The 25,836-nt window shown below is 41.9% G+C and overlaps 1 protein-coding gene across 2 annotated transcripts in view; it reads right to left on the bottom strand.

Annotated features, from left to right (window-relative positions):
• Positions 1–25,496, bottom strand: part of KLHL12 (kelch like family member 12) — a 33,753-nt gene extending 8,257 nt beyond the window's left edge. Inside the window, exons 1-6 of one of the 2 annotated variants that reach the window (XM_027074736.2) lie at positions 24,975–25,496; positions 22,009–22,242; positions 17,200–17,353; positions 15,902–16,119; positions 9,758–9,907; positions 8,119–8,233 (exon numbers count right to left, since the gene is read on the bottom strand). In XM_027074736.2, coding sequence (XP_026930537.2) covers positions 8,119–8,233; positions 9,758–9,907; positions 15,902–16,119; positions 17,200–17,353; positions 22,009–22,242; positions 24,975–25,277 — 1,174 coding nt within the window. In that variant the 5' untranslated portion in view covers positions 25,278–25,496. Of the gene's footprint in view, positions 1–8,118; positions 8,234–9,757; positions 9,908–15,901; positions 16,120–17,199; positions 17,354–22,008; positions 22,243–24,269; positions 24,410–24,974 lie in introns of those variants that run through there. The other variant, XM_027074737.2, reaches the window with a different exon arrangement.
• Between the last annotated feature and the right edge of the window lie 340 nt (positions 25,497–25,836).

Here is a 25,836-nt window from a genome sequence, read left to right as displayed (position 1 = left end):
GCATACAAACAGGTAAGAAATACTTAGACTGTGTTACAAAACCCAGAAAACTGACAGTGCTTCCTCTTAGCTGAAAGTTTCTCCATAACAGTCTGGGAACTATATGTTTACAGTGGAACTTGGACAAATGTATCAGCATGAGGCACTCAGGGATTTTATGGGTCTAAATGCCTGGGGTCCTACCTAGACCATTGGTTCCAAACGTCTTTGTCATGAAGGACTCTTTTCATTATTTTCCCATGACAGATCTTGTGTGTGTGTGTTTTTTAAATGTTTTTATTTATTTTTGAGACAGAGAGAGACAGAGCATGAACGGGGGAGGGTCAGAGAGAGAGGGAGACACAGAATCTGAAGCAGGCTCCAGGCTCCGAACCGTCAGCACACAGCCCGATGTGGGGCTCAAACTCGCGGACTGTGAGTGAGATCACGACCTGAGCCGAAGTTGGACGCCCAACCAACTGAGCCACCCAGGAACCCCTGGGTTTTTTTGTTTTTTTTTTTTGATGTTTATTTATTTTTGAGACAGAGAGAGACAGAGCATGAGCGGGGGAGGGGGAGAGAGACACACACACAGAATCGGAAGCAGGCTCCAGGCTCCGAGCTGTCAGCACAGAGCCCAACGTGGGGCTCAAACTCATGGACCATGAGATCATGACCTGAGCCAAGTCGGACGCTTAACCCACTAAGCCACCCAGGCGCCCCAGATCTTGTGGTTTGAAACACTGTCTACCGAGCTGCATCTAAGTAATTAACTTGCTGGTACTGCTGGAGTTACATGTAAGTACCAACAGAGCTTTTGATAAGTATGAGAGCACCAGTGTTTTCACACTGAACAGATATAATCTTAATTTTTTTTTAATGTTTATTTTTGAGAGAGAGAGAGAGAGACAGAGTGTGAACAGGGGAGGGGTAGGGAGAGAGGGAGACACAGAATCCAAAGCAGGCTCCAGGCTCTGAGCTGTCAGCACAGAGCCCAACATGGGGCTCAAACTCACAAAGCATGAGATCATGACCTGTGCTGAAGTCGGACACTCAACTGACTGAACCACCCAGGCACCCCTGAACAGATAGGAGTTTAGTCTTTATTTAGACTGTGTAGCTTTTTTTTTCCCCAAAAAAAATGTTTATTTTTATTTTTGAGAGAGGGAAAGACAGAGTGCATGTGTGAGCAGGCGAGAGGCAGAGAGAGAGAGAGAGAGAGAGAGAGAGAGAGAGAGAGAGAGATAGAGAGAGAGAATGAATCCCAAGTAGGCTCTGCACTGTCAGCTCAGAGCCTAACTCAGGGCTTGATCCCTCGAACCGTGAGACCATCACCTGATCTGAAACCAAGACTTGTTCGCTTAACCAACAGAGCCATGCAGGTGCCCCGAAATGCCAGTTTTCTTTCTTTCTTTAATGTTTACTCATTTTTGAAAGGCAGAGAGAGATAAGAGCACAAGCATGGGTGGGGCAGAGAGGGGGACACAGAATCTGAAGCAGGCACCAGGCTCTAAGTTGTCAGCACAGAGCCTGATGCAGGGCTCGAACCCACGAACTGTGAGATCATGACCCGAGCCAAAGTCAGACGCTTAACTGACTGAGCCACCCAGGTGCCCCGCCAGTTCTTTTCTTTTTTTTTAAACTAATGTTTATTTATTTTTGAGAGGGAAAGAAAGAGAGTGAGAGCAGGGGAGGGGCAGAGAGAGAGGGAGACACAGAATCCAAAGCAGGTTCCAGGCTCTGAGCTGTCAGCACAGAGCCCGACATGGGACTCGAACCCAGGAGCTGTGAAATCATGCCCTGAGCCAAAGTCAGATGCTCAACCAACTGAGCCACTCAGGCGCCCCCAGTTATTTTCTTAATACAGCATTGGGAGGTTGCTGGAGTGAAGAACATGAACTTAAAAAAAAAAAACACCTTTTTTTTTTAAAAAAAATTTTTTTTTTTTAACGTTTATTTATTTTTGAGACAGAGAGAGACAGAGCATGAACGGGGGAGGGTCAGAGAGAGGGAGACACAGAACCTGAAGCAGGCTCCAGGCTCTGAGCTGTCAGCACAGAGCCCGACGCGGGGCTCAAACTCACAGACTGCAAGATCATGACCTGAGCCGAAGTCGGCCGCTTAACCGACTGAGCCACCCAGGTGCCCCCAAAAAAAAACCTTTTAATAAAAATTATAAAATTACTTTCTGAGGCTTAAAACAATTTATATGGCCACCAACATATATGCCAATTCGTATATATGCCAATTCATTCTACTCTCTGTAGCTGGATATTGTTTTTTTTTTAATCTCTGGTGCTATGGTAGGCAAAAAATTGTATTTATTGTTTTAATTCTTACTTTATTACTAATAAGACTCTATTAGTAATTATGTCACATTTCCCCCCTTATATTTAGTAGTCAATTGTACCTCCCCCTCTGTAAACTGAACACTCAAGTCTTTAGTGTTCCTCCCATGCATTTTTACTGGGCTCTTTACATACAAATAAATTTAACCCTTTGCTGTGGTTGTAGCAAATCTATTTTCCTAATTTGTCTCATAATGTTGCGCATTTTCATTTAGTCAAATACACTACCTTTTCCTTTGTGGTTTCTTGTATTGCTTTTGCCTAGAAAGTCTTCCTCTCCTGGAAGAACTCCAGTGTTCTAATGTCTTCGGACCCTAACTTGGGGACCACTACTTTAACAATCTAACTAATGTGAAAAGAGCTAGTCAAAGGATTGACTGGAAGAAAGCCTGTTTGTTCTTTGCCAATGAATGGGGGTGGGAGGGACTTGTTAGATTTTTATCTTTCCAACGAGGAAGATATGTCTAAAACACCTGACAGGGAGTGCCTGGCTGGTGCCTGGCTGCTCTTGGTTTTGGCTCAGGTCATGGTCTCACAGTCTGTGAAGTTGAGTCCCATGTCAGGCTCCGTGCTGACAGCACAGAGCCTGCTTGGGATTCTCTCTCCCTCTCTGTCCCTACTCAGTTCACGCTCTCTCTCAAAATCAATACACAATCAATCAGTCAATCAATAAAACACCTGACAGAAACAGTGTGAAAAAGCACATTAGTAAAACTGAGGCATCTTGACAATGCCATGGTCATTATTTGTGGGGGGAGGGATTAAGAGTTGTGTGTGTGCTGTGGTGTGATGTTAGAGGAATACAGCAGACAGACTGCAAGCTTGCTAAAATAACACGGTTCAGAGACTACATTGCCATACGTATTGATCTTTAGCTCAGAAAAGGAGACTGTGACAAATTAGGAATTGCAATTTCCATTATATCTTCTGTGAGAAAGTAATGGCTAAGAGGTAAATAACTAAAAGAGAATCCTCACACATGATTTGGCAAGCTATTTTTATGTAGCTGTAAATTTAATTTCCTTATGCTGTATGCAGAAGAGTTATCCTGGTAGCTGGTTTAGCAACCTCTATGAATAGAGATGGGCAGAAGACATGATAGGCAGGAACAATTTACTTCCTAAGGTGCTCATAAGGAGATGCTAAAATAAGAAGAGGGGCTTGTGGGTGGCTCAGTCGGTTAAGCATCCGAGTCTTGAGTTCGGCTCAGGTCATGGTCTCACAGTTTCTGGGATCAAGCCCTGAGTCGGGCTCTGAGCTGACAGTGCAGAGCCTGCTCGGGATTCTCTCTCTTCCTCTCTCTCTGCCCCTCCCCCACCCGTGTGTGTGTGTGTGTGTGTGTGTGTGTGTGTGCGCATGTGCACACGCACACGCGCACTCTTAAAAATAAATTAAAAAAAAAAAGAATCTACTTGGAGTGCCTGGATGGCTCAGTTGGTTAAGCGGCCAACTCTTGGTTTTGGCTCAGGTCATGATCTCACGGTTCATGAGTCTGAGCCCTGATAGGGCTCTACACTGACAGCACAGAGCCTGCTTGGGATTCTCTCTCTCCTGTCTCTCTGCCTCTCTTCGTTCTTGCTATCAAACTAAATAAATAAACATTAAAAAAAAAAAAGGGAATTAGAAATAGCTTCAGAATTTCTTTTCTGGAACTTCTGAAAAATAACCTCAAAATTATAAGGGCATGTAGAATCCTAATCTTTCAAGATCAGGGCAATAAGCAAGTTCTCTAAGCAGGCAGGCACCTTCTCCTGCCAGTACAGAGAAATGCAGAAAATGTATCTCCAAAAAGTCTTCTGGTTTGCTGGTTCACACAAATTTTCATTGGCTTTAGTTCAATTTAACAAGCAGCTAGGAAGTGCTATTGAGTACTCTCTGGGACACTGGCTCTGCAAAAAAGAAATGTTATCTTCTGTATTGGAAAGAACCTCAGTGGTTTGAATTTAACTCCCCTGATATACAGAAGAAATGGTAATCCAGAGAAGTTAAAGGACTTGTCCAGATTCAAAAAGCAAGTTACTAGAGTAATAGCATTGGGAGTCGAAATCAAAGGAAGCAAAGTGTCTTTTCTTCTGTACCAGATGATCTCCACTATATACTGGCTCACATAATATTGAAAGAATATCTATTTTTTATTATTTTTTAAATAACAAAGGTAACCACACATTTATGGTAATAACACAGAAATATATAAATAAAGCAACAGTAAAAATATTCCCCTGCAATCCCATCTTGTTAAAGGTGTTTATCCTTGCATACATATCCTTTGTTTTTAATCATGAAAACATATACATATATAGTACATATATCGGAGTTTTTGCCTTTTTTTCCCCAATGAAAAGTACCCCCAACTTAGTATATACCCAGTTAGTCTGTCCAGCTACACATGTCTGACTCAATGCTTTTAATAGTTTCATAATATTCTATGCTTCAGTTGTACTATAATTCAGTCAACCATTCATTCTTCTTCAGATGGAATTCAGGTTGTTTCCCTTTTTTCCTGAAAATATTTCTTTTTTTTTTTAATTTTTAAAAAATGTTTTATTTATTTTTGAGAGAGAGAGAGAGAGAGAGAGAGAGAGGAGAGAGAGAGAGAGAAAGAAACAGAATGTGAGCTGGGGAGGGGCAGAGAGAGGGGGACACAGAATCCGAAGCAGGCTGCAGGCTCCGAGATGTCAGCACAGAGCCTGATGCGGAGTTTTAACTGACAAGCAGAGAGATCATGATCTCAACAGAAGTTGGATGCACCAGAAGCTGGATGCTTAACCAACTGAGCCACCCAGACGTCCCATCCTGGAAATATTTCTATAGTACAGATTCCCAGATGGGACATAAAGAATATTCACTTAAAAAAAAAAAAGTTTATTGAGAGAGAGAGAGAGAGAGAGAAAGAGAGAGAGGGGAAGGGAGGGACAGAGAATCCCAAGCTGTGGGGGAAATAGGTTCTACTCACATAAATGGGTTAGAAAAAAGCTTAGGGTGGAAAGTCACCACCACAGGGTGAAAGCGCCTAAGGTTAGCTAGCAAGATACTGTAATGGGATCAGGAGCAGCTTGTTATATCACCTGCAGGAAATTACTTTCCATCTAGTGCCAATGTACCTTGCTAACAAACTCCACTTGCTCCCCCAGACCCTTTGCTTCTTACACACACAAGTTAATGATTACTATCTGATTGTTTTCTTCACGTTCACCATGTGCAAGATCTTGAGCGTTCAATAAATACGGAGATGAAAGCCCTGTTAGGGGCTCTTGTCTCCTCCCGGGCAATAGCCTCTTTTGTATTCAATTCTGCATCCGCTCTCTTGCTGGAAAAGAGAGAACTCCAGACTCACAGTTTGCAACACCAAGCAGGCTCTGCACTCTCAGTGCAGCCCCATGTAGGGCTCAATCCCACGAACTTTGAGATCATGACCTGAGCCAAAATTAAGAGTCAGATACTCTACTGAGCCACTCAGGCGCCCGGAAATATTTTTAGTATCTTCCACTTCAATAAATATCTTATTCTAAGGGGCGCCTGGGTGGCTCAGTCAGTTAAGTGTTGACTTCAGCTCAGGTCATGATCTCATGGCTCATGAGTTCGAGCCCTGAATGGGGCTCTCTGCTGTCAGCACACAGCCCGCTTTGGATCTTCTGTGCCCTTCTTTCTCTGCCCCTTCCCTGCTTGCACTCTCTGTCTCTCTCAAAAATAAACAAACAAACTTAAAAAATAACTTGTTCTAACCTTCATTTCTAGACCTGGTAATGAACTATATTTTCAAATGTTCATTGTTCACTTGTATTTCAGCTTCAGTGGGCTACTATAAGTCTTTCATGCCAATTTTCTATTGTGTTGTTTTTTTTTTTCTTGTTGATTTATATGGTTCCTGGGGTGTTTTTCTTGGTTTATTTATTTATTTTTTTTTTGAGGATAGTTCACACACAATGCTACATGAGTTTCAGGTGCACAAATAGTGATTTGACAACTCTATACATTATGCTGCACTCACCACAAGCATGGCTACCATCTGGGTATGGACTTTTTAGTTTTGTAAGATGAAAATAATTCTAGAGATTGGTTGTAGAACAATGTGAAAAAATATATATATACATTAAACGTTTATTTATTTTTGAGAGGGGGCAGGGGCAGAGAGAGAGGGAGAGAATCCCAAGCAGGTTCCACACATCAGCAAAGAGCCCGATGCAAGGCTCAAACCCATAAACTGTGAGATCATGACCCGAACCAAAATCAAGAGTTGGACACCTAACCGACTGAGCCCCCCAGGCATCAATGAACTGTACACTTAAAAATGGTTAAGACGGTAAATTTTACCACAACTAAAACTAGAAAAAAAAAAAAAGGCTCCCACCCAAAAGTTATACAAATATTTTCCTCTAACTTCTAATATTACCATGGTTTTTCATGCTTAGTCCTTCAATCTGTCTTGTTGATTAGTATGTATCCCTGTATATAGTATGAGATACAGACCACATGTTGTCATCCTGCAGGAATTAGTAGAACAGTATCATTTACTACCTCTTCTCTGAGTCCCCTTAAAAAAACAAAAAAAAACAAAACCCCAAACAAAGCAACATCTCTGGGTGGTAGGATTATGGATGATTTTTATTTATTTTTTGCTTCGCTGTGTTTCTAAAATTTCTATGTTGACATATGGTACTTATGCCATCAAAAATATAGGGGACGTTGAAACATTATTACAAGATGTTAACTAACTTGGATTTAAATTAAAAGCATATATATAGGAGACAAATCATCATTCTACTTAAAGCAATCAGTGAACAGCTTAATTATAATTTAATACCTTGGCAGGCCTGAGTCCACAGTCAGGGGAAAAACAGAAAGCAACAAAAACAAAATGCCACCCCATATATCATTTATAACCTACGACAGCAAAATAGGGAGGACAGGAAACAGAAGTAAGGTAATATCTGAGTCTTACCACCTGTCGGCTAAAATGTCAGGCATCTTACATACACTATCCTGTTTAATCTCCGTAACAACACAGTGAGATAAGATGCTCGGACCCTCACTTTAGAGGCAGAAGCACAGGCTCAGATAAACTGATACCTTACCCAAGGCCATACAGCCTGTCGTTGGTGGGGCTGAGATCTGCACCTAAGCCTCCTTGCTAAAACAACAGCTAATGTGCACAGCACTTGTTATGTGCCAAGAACTCTTTTAACCCTTTTACATACATTACTTCATTTACTCTTCAGAACAACCTCTGAGGCAGGAGCTGTGATGATGCCCACTTTACAGAGGAGGCAACTGACGCATAGGGAGGTTAAGTTTCTTGCCAAAGTTAATACACCTAGTAAGTGGTAAGCTGGGATCTGCACCCACACCGGCTCCGGAGTGCAGGCTCCAGGTTCTTAAGTACTACATGTCACTCCTGAATTTTATACTATGCTGCTGCCTTTCCTTCCTCTTTTCATCCAGAATGAGAAAACTACTACTTGGTATTTGAAATAATTTCTAATTCACAAGACTCCAAATATCTTGAAATAATAACTTGCATAATATTTTACAATTTAGAAGGTGCTTTTACACACTCTATACCATTTAATCCTCCAAATAGTTACGGGAAATAGATAGGGAAGGTATCCTTGGTTTATAGTAGAGCTCAGGGTGGCAAAGTGACTTGTCCAAGGTGACACCCTTTCTAAAAGGTTAAAAACAGGTCTAAAACAGGTCTTTGTATTTCTTACAGAATGTTCTTTTCAACTACATCATGCCACCTGGCAAGGGGTAGCTGAAAAATATCCCTCCTTCTGCCAAGATGCCGGCTTACCTAGACGAGCCCTCGTCCTGGGTCCCTGCATCTGACTTCGCAGTTCAGGTCTCAGATGAAACTTCTTTGCTTCATCAACTAGATCCCTGCACTGTAAACTACAGCGGATGAAAGGCTGAAATACAGCAGGCAGTAAAGTGAGCCACAGGGGTCACGTCTTTAATATTACGAGTATAAATGGCACACATAAGAATTCACTTCTTGATATAGAAAACCAGTTTATAAAGCCCTGTGGTTCCAAGAGGGCTGCTGGTAATAACTACGTTGCTGGTTTCCAGAAATGATTAAAAAAAATTTTTTAATAGACAATATATTATTACATGGTTCAAAAATCAAATGACATAAAAAGATATACTGAGAAGTATTCCCTATCTACCTCGGCACTAGGCAGTAACTATTTTAATTAGTTTGTCTGTACATCCTTCCAGTGATTACACAAACACAAGTATGTAATAGCTAACAAAAATTTTAAGGGAAAACCAAAAGGCTACTGTTAATTCCTGGGATGACAGGGAGAAGTAAATCTTGCCTGAAATAATTTCCCAAATGTTCACAACACTGTCACGATGCCTAGGTCTCCCCTGATGGAGCTCTGTACTGGGCAGCTCTCCTTCGTAACCTAATTCACTCCACATCCTTCTTCACTCTACTCTCTGGCTTGGAAGACTGGCCTACGTGAACTACGTCGTAGGGTCCCCATGCCCTCTGACTTCTGGCTCGGCTCAGCCAGTGAGGAGCCCTAGAGGAGCTCAGAGGGAGAAGGGGAGTGAGGCCAGGTTCCCCCACTCCAGGATGAGTGGTGAATATAGGATTTCAGTCTCCTGAGTCTGACTCGAGAGTCTGGGCTGTGAACCACAATATAAGGAAACAGACACAACAGCAATATGAATTGTTAGAAAGAAATTACAAATATGAGAAAGTGAGTTTGACATGTGACACTAATCAGCCTGCAACTTTTCTAATGTGAACTGGAAAACTGTGTTTGTAGTTAACTCTCAAAGAGGTCTGAGGCTGGGCCAGAGGAAGGAATGCATTCACTGACCTGGGCTTTACCTATGTGCTAAACAGCAGTGTTCGCCCAAAGTACAGTCAGGTAAACAGGTGATACATACGGTAAAAACCGTGAAAACATACCACACACAAAGAGCTTGTGTTGGAGAAACACTTTTATAAATAAACACCGTAAAAAACAAACAAGTAAGTAAATAAAAATAAATAAACACACACAGTATAACCTAAATTCATATAAGAATGCATCAAATTACTTTGGTGTTGGGTTTCACAAGAGGTCAAAAATAAAGACATTTGATAAGCAAAGCATCTTTTTCAGGGCAATTTGGAACAATTTATGTTTGATGGAGAAGGGGACATTTGTCATCTGATGTTGCTTACGTGAAACACAGGGGCATAGCAAACAAAAAGACAAGAAAACAGAAAATTAAACCATAGATTTCCATTTCCAGAAGGATAACTTGCCAACCAATTATCTGGAGACCACCTAGCACCATCCTCTCTGGCACTCCTAGAGACGCTAACCAGGAGACTCTGTGCCTACAGTGAATAACCAATTTGAAGTACATAATACTAAGCTGCAAGAGATACTCATGGTTTTCGATCCCGTGTGTTTTGCCTGACTTACCTCAGCATCTATGACGTCTGTGATGTACCTGGGGGTCAGCAGGGGCATCCGGACATACTGCAGCAGGTCAGGTAAGGATTCTTCTCGCTCCTTTTTGGCGTGCTTCACCCAGTTGATGACAGCTTCAAAGACTGGCTCCTCAGAATCCACCTATAAACGTGTAATTACACATCATGGAACTAACTCTGCCTTTCCAATGTTCTCACAATTTCAAAAAGTAACCATGCTTACTTTCTCCTTCCTGCTCCCCATCCCCTACCACCATTATTTCCTCTCTTCCAGAAACAGCTAAGCTCTTGGGAAAACAATCCTTTTCAGACACGACTCATTAAGACCAGCAAAAGAACTACAGTCAAACTGGGTAAAAAAAAAAAAAAAAAAAAATCAGATAGTGCCTAATAAACCATCAGTTACAAGTGGGCTTTTACTTCAGAATTGTTTCCATTCCTGAATTTTTTTTTTTTTTTAATTTGGGAGAGAGAGAGAGAGAGAGAAAGAGAGAAGGGCAGAGAGAGAGAATCTTAAGCAGGCTCCATGCTCAGTGTGGAGCCCAACACAGGACTCAATCTCATGACCCTGGGATCATTAACTGAGCTGACATCCAAGAGCTGGACACTCAACTGACTGAGCCACCTACGTGGCCCTTTTCTGGTCATTTTTGAAAATTTGCAGGGGGAGGAGGAATCTGTTGCCCTATTCAAAATTTGCTATATATTTTTTAAAATACGCTCTACGCTCAACGTGGGGCTTGAACTCACAACCCTGAGATAGAGTTGCATGCTCTACTGACTGAACCAGCCAGGCACCCCCAAAATTTCCTCTTAAAACAACTTGTGTTTATAAGTGTTGTCTAACGACCTCCAGGATTGCTCCCCAACACCTCCACCCAAGCCTGTGAAGCAGAAACTTCTATCATTATGCTATAATGCTGCAGTTTCCAAAGAATTGTCAATTAGCATCTGAACAAATACTATTTATATATATATAAATATGTAATTATATGTATATATGTATAAATATATATAGAAATATATAATATATATAATATAAATACTATTTATCAGGCACAATGCTTTGAGATGATATATGCAATTAATCATTTGGGGAACTTAGGTCTAAGCTTACATGTAACAAATTGCATAAGGCACAGCCTAAAAAACCTACATTGTATCCCTGCAAGAGCACTACATCTACTAACACCTAAGACCTCCCGAAGACAGACACCTGCATATAGGTCCTGTGCCTCTTCCACCAGCGCCTAGAACGCATCTGTTCTGAGACCTTTCAGAATGTGACAGTGCCCAGACAGAGACACCATTCTGTGAACTTTTCCCAAGAACTGAAAAGGCAGACGTTTCAGAAGGTTCATTCATCGGATGTACCAAAAACCTACTACGCGCCAGGCCCAGTGCTGGAAGCTGGTTATACACTGGTAACAAATGAGACATGAACCTTGCTTTTAAGTGGGGAGATAACAGGTAAGTTGGAAAAACGAACAATGCCACTTTGTCATTCTGTACTATGTAGGAAAAGTACAGGGGCTATGAGACAGAATAACACGAGATTTCCTAATTTAGGTTGATGGGTCAGAAAAGGCCTCCCTGCAGAAGAAATAGATTTCAGTATGATGGGTGAGTAGCAATTAGCCATGAAGAGTTAAGAGAGTGCTCCAAGGCAAGCAGGAGAGCACATGCTGAAACCCTAAAGCTGTACTGTCCAATATGGTAGCCACCAGCTACGTATGGAGATTTATAATTACATTAATTAAAATTAAGTTAAGGGGTGCCTGGGTGGCTCAGTTGGTTGAGTGTTCAACTGTTGATTTCAGTTCAGGTCATGATCCCAGGGTCGTGGGATGGAGCCCGGTGTTGGGCTCCGTGCCCTTCTGCTCCACTCCCCTGCTTGCTCTGTTAAAAAAAAAAAAATTAAGTGGGGCACCTGGGTAGCTCAGTCAGTTAAGCGTCTGACTTCAGCTCAGCTCATGATCTCACAGCTTGTGAGTTCAAGTCCTGCATCGGGCTCTGTGCCAACAGCTCGGAGCCTGGAGCCCGCTTCGGATTCTGTGTCTCCCTCTCTTCCTCCCCTGCTCATATTCTGTCTCTCTCTCAAAAATTAAATAAACGTTAAAAAATTTAAGTTAAATTAAAAACTCAGCTGCTCAGTCACACCAGCCACATTAGAAGTGCTCAACAGCCATGTGTGCCTAGCAAACTGGACAACACAATCTTAGAGCAAAAAAGAACACAGTTTGAGAAATGATACAAGGCTGGTGTAGTAGAAGGAATGAGGCAGGGGAAGAATGGTAAAAGATCAAACTGGAGAGGTAAGCAAGGGCCAGCTCAGAGAGAGCGTTAGAAGACTGGAATTTACTCTAACAGCAATGGGAACCCATGAAAAGGTTTCAAGCAAGCTTGGGATATGATCATGTCAATGTTCTGTAAAGATCACCCTGAATAGCATGGGTAGAACAGATTAGAAGGGCCAAGAGCTGGGACACCAGCTGGCACATTAGGCAAATGGTGATGGGTACTTAAGCCATAGCAGTGGTGACTGAAATTTATGCACCAAATTTATGGGAGGTGAAACTAACCCAGCCTGCTGATGGATTAGAGGCAGGGAAGTACGCAGAAGGGTGCCCACAATTAAAAAAAAAAAAAAAAGACAAGCTAACAGTTGTAAACCGCTCCATGCTAGGCTCTAACACATTCTAGGTTTAAATTAGATACATCAGTTTATAATGGGGTTTTTCAATCATGAGCAGCGACCCTTGATCTTACTGAAGAGAGAATAAACTAGACTTGCAGAGAAACAGCTAAACTGGGAGGAAAAAACCTTCACATTAATGTTTCACTATGGAGAAAAATTTCCCCATAATAAATTTTCAGAGAACTATTTTATGTATCAGGCACTGATATTCTTTTTTTTCTTTTAATTTTTTTTTAACGTTTATTTATTTTTGAGACAGAGAGAGACACAGCACGAACGGGGGAGGGTCAGAGAGAGAGGGAGACACAGAATCTGAAACAGGCTCCAGGCTCTGAGCCGTCAGCACAGAGCCCGATGCGGGGCTCGAACTCACAGACCATGAGATTGTGACCTGAGCCGGAAGTCGGACACGTAACCGTAACCGACTGAGCCACCCAGGCGCCCCAAGGCACTGATATTCTTATTTAATGATCAGAATGACCTCATGCACTAAGTAGGACTATTATCTACAGAAGAGGAAACTGAAGATTAGTGGTTAGGTTAACACGTGCCACACAGCCAAAATAAACCCCACCCTGATTCTAAAGCCTATGTTGTTTTAACCAGTACAACATACTGCTTCTGTGTTAAGTAGTATCTTTTTATGTAATTAAGAAGTATTAGCTGGGGAGTTAGACATCTGGTTCCTCTTTCTGGCTGGAATACATAAGAGAAACAATGTGCCACTTGCTGTCTTTCCAGAAAAAAAAGACAGTCTTTACAGACACTGAGGGAAGAGTTCTCAAACTCTTTTCATCTGAGTTTCTGAATAAAAAAGTTTTTTGCTCTCCCTATTCCATTTAGTTTTATTCCAAAGTATATATAGTTCTATGACTACATATGACTTCTGTAACTGCTCGCTGATTTGGTCAATTAGAAACTAACTAGGCAACCAGCTCATAGTTTCATGGAACAGAACAGAATCTGGAGCCAGACTGCTCAGATATGAGGCCTGGCTCTGCCACTTATTAGCTCCAGTATGACGCTTACCCTCGAAGCATCAGTTTCTTTCTCTGAAAAATGGGGACAGTTTTGACAACTACATAAGATAAAATATACCAAGAATGGTGCCATTAAAATGAAAAGTCCAGAGTATAGTAATTTTTTATCTGTTGTGTTCACAATTGGATTGCTGGCACCCAGAACCGTTCTGGGCACAAAGTGCCCAATAAATATTTAATAAAGGAAACCAATAGTAAATGCTGAGTAAGTTTTAGCAATTTTGTTATGTGCAGTGAACTTTAAGTCTATATTGTTCGCGCTATTTACTGCATTTCCTAATGCATGGTTAAATCAAGAAAAATCAAGATATTCTAGCAAATTACCAACTTCCCAAGTCTGAAGAATGTGCCATTTGTCTACACCTGGCATTTCAGTGCATGGACACAATGTTCTACCACAGCAAGAGTGAGAACAAAACTTTAGCAAATATTTGTCTCAGTAACACTTGTAACACCAGCTTCTCTGGGCTAATAAGTCAAACTGGAAAAATGATTCCTCTTTATTTTGGAAACAATGTCACCAATGTACCTTAATAAATTTTCCCTCAGAAGTCCGTAGGGGAAGGCAAAAACAAAAAGTTGGCTAAAATATGATAAATATTCTTAAGATCTTATTATATTACATGAAAATTCTAGTTTTAACAAAATAAATCAGAGAGTTATCATTTGGTTTATGAAAGTAAACTATAGGATTTCTTTAGCAAATTTCTTCTACATCATTTACTTTTTTAATTTTTATTTATTTATTTTAATGTTTATTTAGTTTTTTTTTTTTTATATTTTTTAAACATTTATTTTTGAGACAGAGAGAGACAGAGCATGAACGGGGGAGGGTCAGAGAGAGAGGGAGACACAGAATCTGAAGCAGGCTCCAGGCTCTGAGCCGTCAGCCCAGAGCCCGACGCGAGGCTTGAACTCACGGACTGCGAGATCGTGACCTGAGTTGAAGTCGGACGCTTAACTGACTGAGCCTCCCAGGCACCCCAATGTTTATTTAGTTTAGAGAGAGAGAGAGACACACACACACACAGAGTATGAGCAGGGGAGGGGCAGAAAGAGAGAGGCAGACACGGAATCTGAAGCAGGCTCCAGGCTCTGAGCTGTCAGCACAAGCTCGCCGCGGGGCTCAAACTCACAAACTGTGAGATCATGACCTAAGCCGAAGTCAGATGCTTAACCACCTGAGCCACCTAGGCACCCCCAGCTTCTATAGCATTTGGAATATTAATCAGATTTTGATTCCTTCCCAATATATCTCTTGTTTAAACTGAGGTGCCACTAACTTCCGGGAATCCACTAATTCAAAATTTATCTGAGCAGAGCGGGAGGAAAACAAATGAACTCTTAGCCTTCCTAGACAAGTGAATTTCTCCTGACGAGGGGAAACAATTGTCACTCTAATTGTTACCCTAACTACAGACCTCTGTGCAATAAAAACTCTGCTGGCTACTGGCACTATGACTTAGCATCAGGATTACCTAAGATCCTTCTTGCTGGGCCAAGTGACTGAACCCTTGCCTGTGCCCAGGTGGCTTCCCCTCTGCTGGGTGAAACACAACTCCTTCAAGATGCAGTTCATATGTTCCTTCTCCCCACTCCCTCATTACCCCCCCCCCCCCATTAGGCACTTATGATCTGCCTCCTGTTTACGGTTTCCAACCTTTGTTTCACTTCTTTTTGATCCACTTCCTTTTTGGTCTAATTTAAATGTAAAAGGTTTATTCTTCTTTCTTCTAATTTCTTCACTTTGAATAACCTCATTATTCTCACTATATTCTATTAAGTTTTGTCTTTCTCTGTCTCTACCACTATGTTGTGAATTACTGAAAACAAGGACTGTATCTTACTCACCCTTGGAGCCATAGCACCTGGCACAGTTTATTCAGAATATCTACTGCTGTAGAGTAGATATTCTCCGTAAATGTTTGTAAAATGAGTGAATGAGTAATACAGAAGTGCTCTATAGAAATCTCTTTACTTCAAATTTCTGCTTATTCCACACCACTGTCTCTTCAATAGTGACTCTTAACCATTGGGATTGTATATTGAGGAAGGTGGCTAACTCCTTCCCAAAACTCCCTCCCATAAATTTGGCATAAAATTTCAGGGGTATTTAATGAAACCTTTGGAGACAATATTGACACTTAAGATGCCCTGCTACAGAAACACAGTAAATCCACCTTGCTTTTTCCTAGTTTTGTGTTTGTTTTCTTTTAGTAGGTTCCACACCCAACCCAGAGCCCAACACGGGGCTTTAACTCACGACTTGAGATCAAGACCTGAGCTGAGATCAAGAGTCAGACGTTCAACCAACTGAGTCACCCGAGTGCCCCCCCCTTTCCCAAGTTTTGTAATGTTCCAGTCTTGAAGAAACCCCAATACCAAGCCAAATTTGTACCTGAATTTCATCGCACTTGATTAGCTTTTCCACTTCTCCTTGACTTAGAAGAATGAATTCTTCATGCTGTACCACTTCCGGAAAATGCTTCTGACTAAAAACCTCAGCTGCTTGCATCAGGTCAACACAATTGTGAGTTTCAGCAAAATCCCTGATACCCAGGCAATTAGAGGGGTCCAACTGACTTTCTAAGAACTCACAGCAGGCTTGCTTGACACCTAGGACAAACACAGACAATGAACACTTCAGGGTACTTGACCAGGTGTGAACTGGTTGGTCTACATTCTTGGAAGGAGACATCTTCTCTACAAGGTAACAGAGGAATCCTGGCTCAACATGGGTAAGGATCAAATTAGAAATTTTATGCTTAAGGAATTCAAATCCAATTTCTGTCTTATGTGTCGTGCGACCTTCAAGCAAGGTCTTGTGTGTCTCTGTTTCAGCTTTAAAAATAAGTATAGCAAGACAAATTGCTTCTATGGACACTGGCACAATTAAACAAAACATACTCCTGGGAACGAAGCTTTTATAAAACCAATCATAACTTAACATAATGTACCTAATTTCTACTCCCTATGAAAACTTGACTGAAAGACTCCTGCCAAGGAAAAATAAGAGCTACTAATGACAACCCCTTATTTCTCTAATTGCAAAGTTCAGAGTATAAACCTAATTTGTGCACTAATGCAAAAGCTTCAATACTGTTTTTCAATCATGTATTAAAAACAGAACACTTTCAACCAGGCATTTAGAAATACTAAAAATAACAGAAACATCAATGCAGGTTAAGAAAGACAGTCTGGAAATAGGAAGGGGGACCACCCCATATCCTGTGAAAACATTATATACTTTCATTTTTGTGTGCCAATTTAAATTTTCAATACATAATTTACGTGGCTCAAAATTAAAAGTACAAAAGAGTTTACCGTGAATAACCCCCCAGCCTCCCTTTCCACCTGGCCATCTAGTTCCCTTCCATATAGGCGATGAACAGTATCAGTTTCTTGTGTCTCCTTGTAGAGCTAGTATGTACATACATGTAAGAAAATGTGTCTGTTATCCCCTCTTTCATTTTTTTAAAAACAGAAAAGGCGTAAATGCTCTTCTAAAGAGCCAAATGGCCACATATGGAGGGGTTCTTTGACGTTGTGATTGAGACCTGATCTTCTGTGCCGCAGGCGGTAAACATGAGCGTCCACAGTCTGTCTCCATAATTTCCGTGATTAAGTTTACCTGATTAATTCTAAGTATTTCCAAGGCTACCGTGGCATGAGCAATAGCAACTTTATCATCTGTACCTTTCAGCTGAAGCAGACAGGCTGCAGGAAGCAGTTCTTGTACATTCTCCACCGTCACATGTACAGTTTCAGTGTACACGAAGTCCAACAGAATCTCCATGGTAGAAGCAGTTAAGCCTTGAATATCAACATAAGGTTTCCCCTTCTCTGAAAGCTGAGAATTCAAAGGGTATGAAATAACAGTGGTTATGATTCCACGAGATAAAGGCAGAATCTCATATCCGAGAGCTTGAAGGGATGTTAATATTAACGCCCATCTTTTAAAAATTATGGTCGGGGCGCCTGGGTGGCTCAGTCGGTTAAGCGGCCGACATCGGTTAAGCGGCCGACTTCGGCTCAGGTCATGATCTCACAGTCCGGGAGTTTGAGCCCCGCGTCGGGCTCTGTGCTGACAGCTCAGAGCCTGGAGCCTGTTTCAGATTCTGTGTCTCCCTCTCTCTGACCCTCCCCCGTTCATGCTCTGTCTCTCCCTGTCTCAAAAATAAATAAAACGTTAAAAATAAATAAATAAATAAATAATTATGGTCTAATTTGTTTGATTTGTATGAAGCAAATATGGCATGTATTTGTAGCTTGTCCAACTTGGGGCAGCTGCATGCTACTCAAGAGCACACCGGGAGGTGACACCCTGGAATATTAATTTCACCAGTGAATAATTTAAAACACTGCTTTTGTAATAAAACAAGCATAGATCTATTACAGGACTGAATCCAAAAGTTCTGTGAACATAGTACTAGTGTCCATGAGCTTTTAAGATAAAACACAAAATTTCAATGAGATTTCACGCTTGTAGAGGACTCTGTGGCTTACAGCTCCCGACTCATGACTACTCATTATTGTTCTATTTGTTCTTCGAGTACTTTTTTTTTCTTCCACTGTTTATTTATGAGAGAGAGAAAGAGAGAGCACAATCGGGGGAGGGGCAGAGAGCGAGGGAGCTACGGAATCTGAAGCAGGTTGTCAGCACAGAGCCTGACGCACGGCTCAAACTCATGAACCGTGAGACCATGACCTGAAACAAAGTCAGACAGACGCTTAACTGACTAAGCCACCCAGGCGCCCCCGAGTACATTTAGTAATGACCAAATATTCAGGTCATCTTAAGGGGCACTCTACTGTGACACTGGATATAACTGAATTGGTACTTTTTCTAAATATCAGATTGACTATTTTGGCTATATTGGCTATTTTGACTATTTTCACTAATTGTTTAGTGGAATATTTAGTCCCAGAATGCATCATTGCAATTATGAGTATTGAAGACGCCTGGATAATCATAGAAAATTGTTCGGCTAAGGGTATAAATCTTTAATTTTACAGGACAGTAAACTATCTAAAAATCGATTACCTTATGAAACTCTTACTACAACTTAACCTTAGTTGGAAATTCGAATTACTCACAAAATTCCAGTGCGTTTCCATTATGAACTACACATCTTTATCATCTCTGATTCCGCCATCAGCCCAAAAGAATAATAATCAAAAAGTATTCTCTACCAAAGCCAAGAACAAAATCAATCCCTAACATTAAAAATAGCACTCGTAAGCAGGACACCTGGGTGGCTCAGTCGGTTAAGCATCCAACTTTGGCTCAGGTCATGATCTCACGGTCCATGAGTTTGAGCCCCGCATCAGGCTCTCTGCTGTCAGCACAGAACCCACTTTGGATCCTCTGCGTCCCTCTCTCTGCCCCTCCCCCACTCTTTCTCTCTCTCTCTCTCAAAGATAAACACACACACAAAACGTCACTAGAACATTGTTTTGTAAAAACATTTGTTAACTCTGCACACAGTATGTATACAAGCAGCAGAAATATATAAGTACATTTATTCCTAAAACTTCTTATTCAATAAACTATTTTCCCATCAAATAACTTAAATATGAAAATATTTCACTATCTATGAACTCAGAGCAATTTATAGTACCATTTCACACTAATATTTGCTTTACAATTTTTCAGAGTGCTTCTTACTTACTATTATTTCACCTGATTCTCACAGCAACCTGGCAAAGTAGTTAGAGGTCTGATATTATTGCCATTTATGACAAAAAGGATCTAAGGTTCAAAGAAGTTATGTGACTCAACCAAGGTCTCTTAACTAGCAAGAGACAGATAAAACTCAGGTCCTCTTGCCTCACTCAAATGACACTTTAATTGGACCACATTTGAAGAGCATTTTAGGGCGGGAAGAGAAAAATGAAATCATCTAGTTCAACTACTTTATTTTAAAGATCAACCCAGTGAAGTTAAATGGCTGCCAGAGTTCACACAGCATTGTTAAGAGAATTGAGCCTAGGACCCAGGTCTCTGAACCCTCTCCTTTGTGTCAATTACTCTTAAAAATAAAGACAAAACCATCTGGCATTTTCTTGCCTAATACCAGTTTTTAAAGAAAAACTATAAAATGGTCCCTGGTGAGAAAAAAGAGAGAATTCTTTCAGAGAACTCCTTACCACTCTGAATGTGCAGAGAGAGCAAAGACAGACTATTTTCCTCCAGCTCACAGAGAACACGATGCACGCTACATAATTAGCAGTCAGCAGTCCTGACCCATTAGTACCTTCATGCTCAGCAGCTGCTGAGAGAACCGTCCTTACCCAGTTAAATGCCAACTGCTTCTGATGCTCTTGGGCAGATATTCTTTCCGGAGGACAATATGGGATAGGGATCTGTGATGTTATATTACACAAGAGCATTTTAAAATTAGCCTGAAGTCGCTGGAATGATCTGTCAGGTTTCCATGTTTTTCCTACCAGCCATGTGACCGAGCACTGGCTCAGAGAACCATAAACTATTTTGGCTTTGAAATTGGAGAATATAAAAACCCATATATCAGAGGCTAAGGAAGCACAGTAGTTAAAATGTGTATAAAGCAAGTAAGTAAGATCTGCATAGAGCAACACAGCATGTTTGTAGCTTTTCGGATACAGCATATATTGTATGGGTTTAGAGTCAGAAATTTAGGATTAAACCCCATCTCTGTCATTTATAAGCCATGTGATCTTGGGCAAGTCATTTAATATATAAGACCTTGTTCATTCATTTGTAAAATGAGATGGTAACATCTAACCCTAGGGTGAATAACATACAGCAATCACCCAACACAGTACCTGCCCCATAAAAGGTAGTTATTATTATGTAACCACCTCTCTTATTCCGATCCAACAGCAACATCTTCACTAAGATGATAAGATTAACTTAAAAAAAAAAATACTGGTGGTTAAAAAGATTTTTAAAAAAGTGTTGATACAATGAGATATTTCAGGCGTATTTAAGTAGAGGTATGTGATATAATACACATTGGTGTACTCATCACTCAAGGTTAAAAAATTCAAGATAATTTATTTAAAATTTAAAAATCAGACTTGAGATTTTGAAAAATAAAAAAAGTTGCGGTGCTTTCTGCTGTTCAGCTAAGAGTAATTCACAATATTATCAACAGCCTTACTCTATGTTTTAAAAGTTCTGTCAATTACTAAAGCAGGCTTTATTTTTATTTTTGAGAGAGAGGGGAAGAGAGCGTGCATGAGCAGGGAGGGACAGAGAGATTGGGGGACAGAGGATCTGAAGTGGACTCCACACTGACAGCAGAGAGCCCAACGTGGGGCTCGAACTCATGAGCCATGAGATCATGAGCTGAGCCAAAGTCAGATGCTTAACCAACTGAGCCACCCAAGTGCCCCAAGCAGTCTTTCTTAATACCTGTAAGCACAAGCTTTTATCTTGTCAAGCCAACCTTTTCCTTTTTCTCTTTTACTGCTCACACTCCATAGTCAGCATTTTTCCCCAAGTTATACTGCATATACCCATGCAGTCATTGAGTTATTTGTTAAGTCCTCCTCCTCTCATTTGAAATTACACTAAACTCTACATTGGTAGAATGAATACTGATTTTCTTCATATGCTGTTAGGTGGATGAGGACTGAATCCTACACTCCTCTTTCCTTCCCTCTCCCTTATCATCCTAGTATTCACTTTAAAATATTAGATTTTGGGGGCGCCTAGGTGGCTCAGTTCGTTGAGCACCTGACTCTTGATTTCAGCTCAGGTCATGATCTTGCAGTTCATGAAATCAAACCCCACGTCCAACTCCATGCTGACAGCACAGAGCCTGCTTTCTCCCTCTGACCTTCTCCTGCTCGCCACGCGCATGCAAGCATGCACTCTCTCTCAAGATAAATAAATAAAGGTTAAAAAATAAGTAGAATAAATAAAATATTAGACTTTGGAAGGAGAAAAATAGGAAACCAAATTTTAAAAGTAAAATCTGGGGCGCCTGGGTGGCTCAGTCGGTTAAGCGTCCGACCTCGGCTCGGTCATGATCTCGCGGCTTGTGACTTCGAGCCCCGCTTTGGGCTCTGTGCTGACAGCTCAAAGCCTGGAGCCTGCTTCAGATTCTGTGTCTCCCTCTTGCCCTCTACCCCTCCCCCACTCGTGCTCTGTCTCTCTCTCTCTCTCAAAAACAAACATTAAAAATAAATAAATAAATAAACAATAAGTAAAATCCAGTAGCTGACATTTGTGTTTTACCACATGCCAGATGCTGTTGTAAGCACTTCATATGTGATTTTCTCAAATAACTGTCACAATAACCATATGTGATTGCACATTGCTGTGATTCCTAATTTGGAGATGGGGAAACTAAGACACAGTCAAAAGGCAGACCTTGACCAGAGTCTGTGCACTGAACCACCACACCACAGAAATTCACTATTCTATCAAACTTCTATCATTTGATTCACTGAAATGAGACAACTAAAAGGTTACATGTGTGACTTTCATTTGTAAGGTGAAAACTTACCACTTACCTCACTAGTGAACATGGCACAGAAGTAATCGCTACAGGCGGCCAACACAATCCGATGGGCAGGGAAGTCTTTCTGCTCTACTCTCAGTGTCACATCGCAGAGGGTATTGCTCTTCCGGAGGGAGTTCATTGAATTGAGGATGGATTTAGCATGAGTATTTGTCATTATGTCTTTGGGGGCCATAATGCCTCCCATCAAGCAATGTGAAGAAAGAACGAAAGGGGTCCTTGGATTCTGCAACAAGAGAAAAAGAAAATAAACCCAGAACATACTTGAAGGACTAGGACAACTAAAAATGTTCAATTATCAATACGAATTAAGGCGGCTTCCTCAGATATTAAGTAGAGAGCATTCCTACTGGTCTTACCACCACAATCTAGCCACTAATAATCCCAAATAACAACGATTCTTCCTCTGAATTCCAGTATCGAGAGCCCCTACCACTCAACACTATAATCAATACTCAACTGTACTCGAAATATAAAGAAACCACACATATATCACATGTCTTCACAGTGCTGTTATCCCACATGATAAAATGAGAAGATAAAATGTCTTAAAGGTGCGATATCATTATTATTTAAAGAATAAGGAAATAAGTACTTAGAAGGTAGGATCTTGTTTTATATATTTTTCATATATTTACATATTTTTTCCTGTTTATATAGTTTTCCTATTCTGGCAGGTATACAGAATGTTTAGAAATTAAAAGCAAGAAAAGAAAAATTGTGTATTCACCTTACAGCAATAAAGGCCAGTCAGTGAAAACGAACTTTTTCTAAAGAAGTATGCAAAGAATTATTTGTGACTTCCAAATATATCTGGATTTCTTCTTAAAATGACATTTCAAATGAGGACCAATATCTACCCTGAATAATGGAAACACTGCAAGCTTATCTACGGATTTTCATGTGATTAAATTTTTTATTTTAAAACGTGTAGCATGCCAGTGGGGAAGGGACAGTGAGAGAGGAAGAGAGAGAATCCCAAGCAGGCTCCATGTTGTCAGAGCAGAGCCCAATGCCGGGGCAGGACTCCAACTCAGGAACATTGAGATCCTGACCTAAGCCCAAATCAGGAGTTGGAAGCTTAACCAACTGAGCCACCCAAGTGCCTCTCATGTGATTAAGTTATTGAATCTCTTCTATTGAAGGGTCTTCCTACTCTACATTATTAGCAACCGTCCAGTAGTAATTCTTCTATACTGAAACCAAGAACCTAATTATTAGGATAGAAACCTATTAAAACTCCTCTAATTTTACTGCCATAAGCAGTCACTTGCAAAGTTCACTTGTATGCATCGAATAAACTAAGTACATTAAAAAATGTACTTTTTACTTTTTTGATTGTTGACAAGCTTTAGTGACACTCTTTTTGCTTCAAGGAAAATTTCTGGGGAATGAAATGGCAGGGTTATTAAGGCAGTCTTACTGGAATCTATAACTTTCTGAAATGATCCAAGAAAAAAAAACCAAACTACAATCTTCAAGAGTCCACAACTCACGACCATAATTTTTGACTGGCACAAACAAGATCCTAAATTCTCATCTGCTCCTATGTACAGTTAGCATATTATTTTATAAGTACTCTAGAAAATCCCTCCAAAAACCCTGCAAGATCCATTTTACAGAAAAGGAGGTGATTCATCACAGCATACAAAGTTTTTCAAAAAGAGTTTCCTTAAGTCAACTTACTTCCAACTCTGGAGATGTAAAAAAAGTCTGAACAGATACCCACTTACTGTTAACCACAGGGCTCAGCCTAGGACTGGGCTTTACGGTGTCAGTGTCAAAACTGACAGTAACCCTAATGCGCTGTACTCTTCCTCCTTGGGGATTCCTGCCTCATCAGGCAAAACCTCAGCCACATCACTCTCATCTTTTTGAGGTTACCTATTCGGGAACTTCCGTTAACATCTGAATAGAGGAGCTGCACCCTGGAAGACTCGGGGAGGGGGTGAGAGCGAAAAGGTGTCAAATTTTGGAAAGGCTAAATTTCAGGTAGGAGAAGAGAAGGAAGGGCAGTCCCCCCCCCCCCGCTGACAACACGGGAACAGTGCCGGCAGCTCCAGGGGGAGGTCCTGGAAGGGCGCGGTCAGGGCGAAGTTGCGAGGGGGGCGCCCCAGCCCCGCAGACCTCCCTTCGCTCCCTTCGTCTCTCCGTTGCAACCCGGGGGGAGACGATGGTTGGGGGCAGGGCCGTAAGCTGGAATCGGGGGCTAGGAAAGGAAGGGCTGCCTGCCACCACCACCATGCAACTCACCTCCGCTCAGGGGCCCACCCAGCGGCGCCGGGTCCGTTCCCAGCTCGAGGGGATCGGGTGGGGCGCGGGGCCAGCAGGCGGCTCAAGAGGAGCCCAAGCGCCGCCGCCGCCGCCCCGACCCGGAGGCTCTGGAGCCGTCAAGCTGGTAGTCCCGGCTCCAGTCTCCGCGGCCGCGCGACGTGATGACGTAATGCAGCTCGAGGCCCGCCCCCTCCCTGCCCTGGGTCTGCGTCACGTGAGGCGGCGGTGTCACGTGACCCACAGGTACGCTGGGTGGGGTTTTCGGCCCGCTTAGAGGAAGGCAGAAAGAAAGGGTGGGGCAGGGTGGGGTCGGGCAGCGAGGGGCGGGGTGTATAGCCCTCTTGCCCCGTGATTGGCTGAGGCCAGATTCTCCCTGAGTCTCCCCAGAAAGGGCATATTGACAGGATTCCACATTTCTTTTCTTTTTCTTAATTTTTAAAAATGTTTTCACTTATCTTTGAGAGACAGAGCATGAGGCATGAGTGGGGTAGGGGCAGAGAGAGGAGACAGAGAACGGAAGCGGACTCCAGGCTCTGAGCTGTCAGCACAGAGCCTGACTCGGGCTCGAACCCACGTACTGCAAGATCGTGACCTGAGCCGAAGCCGGTCGTTCAACAGACTGAGCCACCCAGGCGCCCCCAGGATTCCACGTTTCTAAACCGAGGAGCTGGCTGTATGTTTTACCTGCCAGGTATTCAGGAACCGTTTCACATCGAGAAAACCCGCGGGGGCTTCACATTTCTTCACGTCTATTGCCCACAGTGGCCTTTTCCAGCGGACCATCGCTGTGGGGAGAATCCTCTGAGCCCTGGGCTCCACACACCTCAACATTCTCTGCATCACAATGGGGCCTATCATCACCCTCGAGGCGGTTCTCCTCCGCTTCGTGCACTTCAGGACAATCAAGTGGAAGGAACTTGTCCCTGGACGCTGGACGTTGTGAGGGAAATTGCAAAGGGTCGTATTAGAAGTCCCAGGAGTCATCATCTCCCCTGTTGCTGTTTTGCTGACTTTTCACCAGCTCCTGGGTGCTGAGTGTTCAGTTTAGGAATTTTGCTTCTAGCTGATTTTGGCACACTTACCTTAGTGGTTCGGAGGGCAGTGAGGTCCCTTAATTCAACTTCTGTGAATGTCCAAAGTAATTACGTTTCATTATACAGTAGTTCCCTCTTATCCTTGGGGAATATGTTCCAAGGCCCCTGGTGGATGCCTGAAACCATGGATAATACTGAACGCTATATATATACTGTGTTTTTTCCGATAGTAGGTATGAAGTTTAATTGCTAAATTAAGCGTGGTAAGAGAATAACAACAATAACTAATAAGGAAACAGTCTATAACAATATATTACAATGAAAGTTGTGTGAATGTAGTCTCCAGAAATATGGTACGGTACCCACCCTTCTTGTGATGACGTGTGAAGATAAAATTTCTACGTGATGGGATGAAGTGAAGTGAATGACATAGACACTGCGGCATAGCGTTAGGCTGCCACCAAGCTGGCAATATGTGCCCCGGATCATCTGCTTTCCGATAATGGTGACGA

This window comes from Acinonyx jubatus, chromosome E4, assembly GCF_027475565.1.
Source record: "Acinonyx jubatus isolate Ajub_Pintada_27869175 chromosome E4, VMU_Ajub_asm_v1.0, whole genome shotgun sequence".
NCBI classification, from domain to species: Eukaryota; Metazoa; Chordata; class Mammalia; order Carnivora; family Felidae; genus Acinonyx; species Acinonyx jubatus.
Note: the sequence above shows the minus strand (reverse complement) of the source record. Positions and strands in the feature narration are given on the sequence as shown.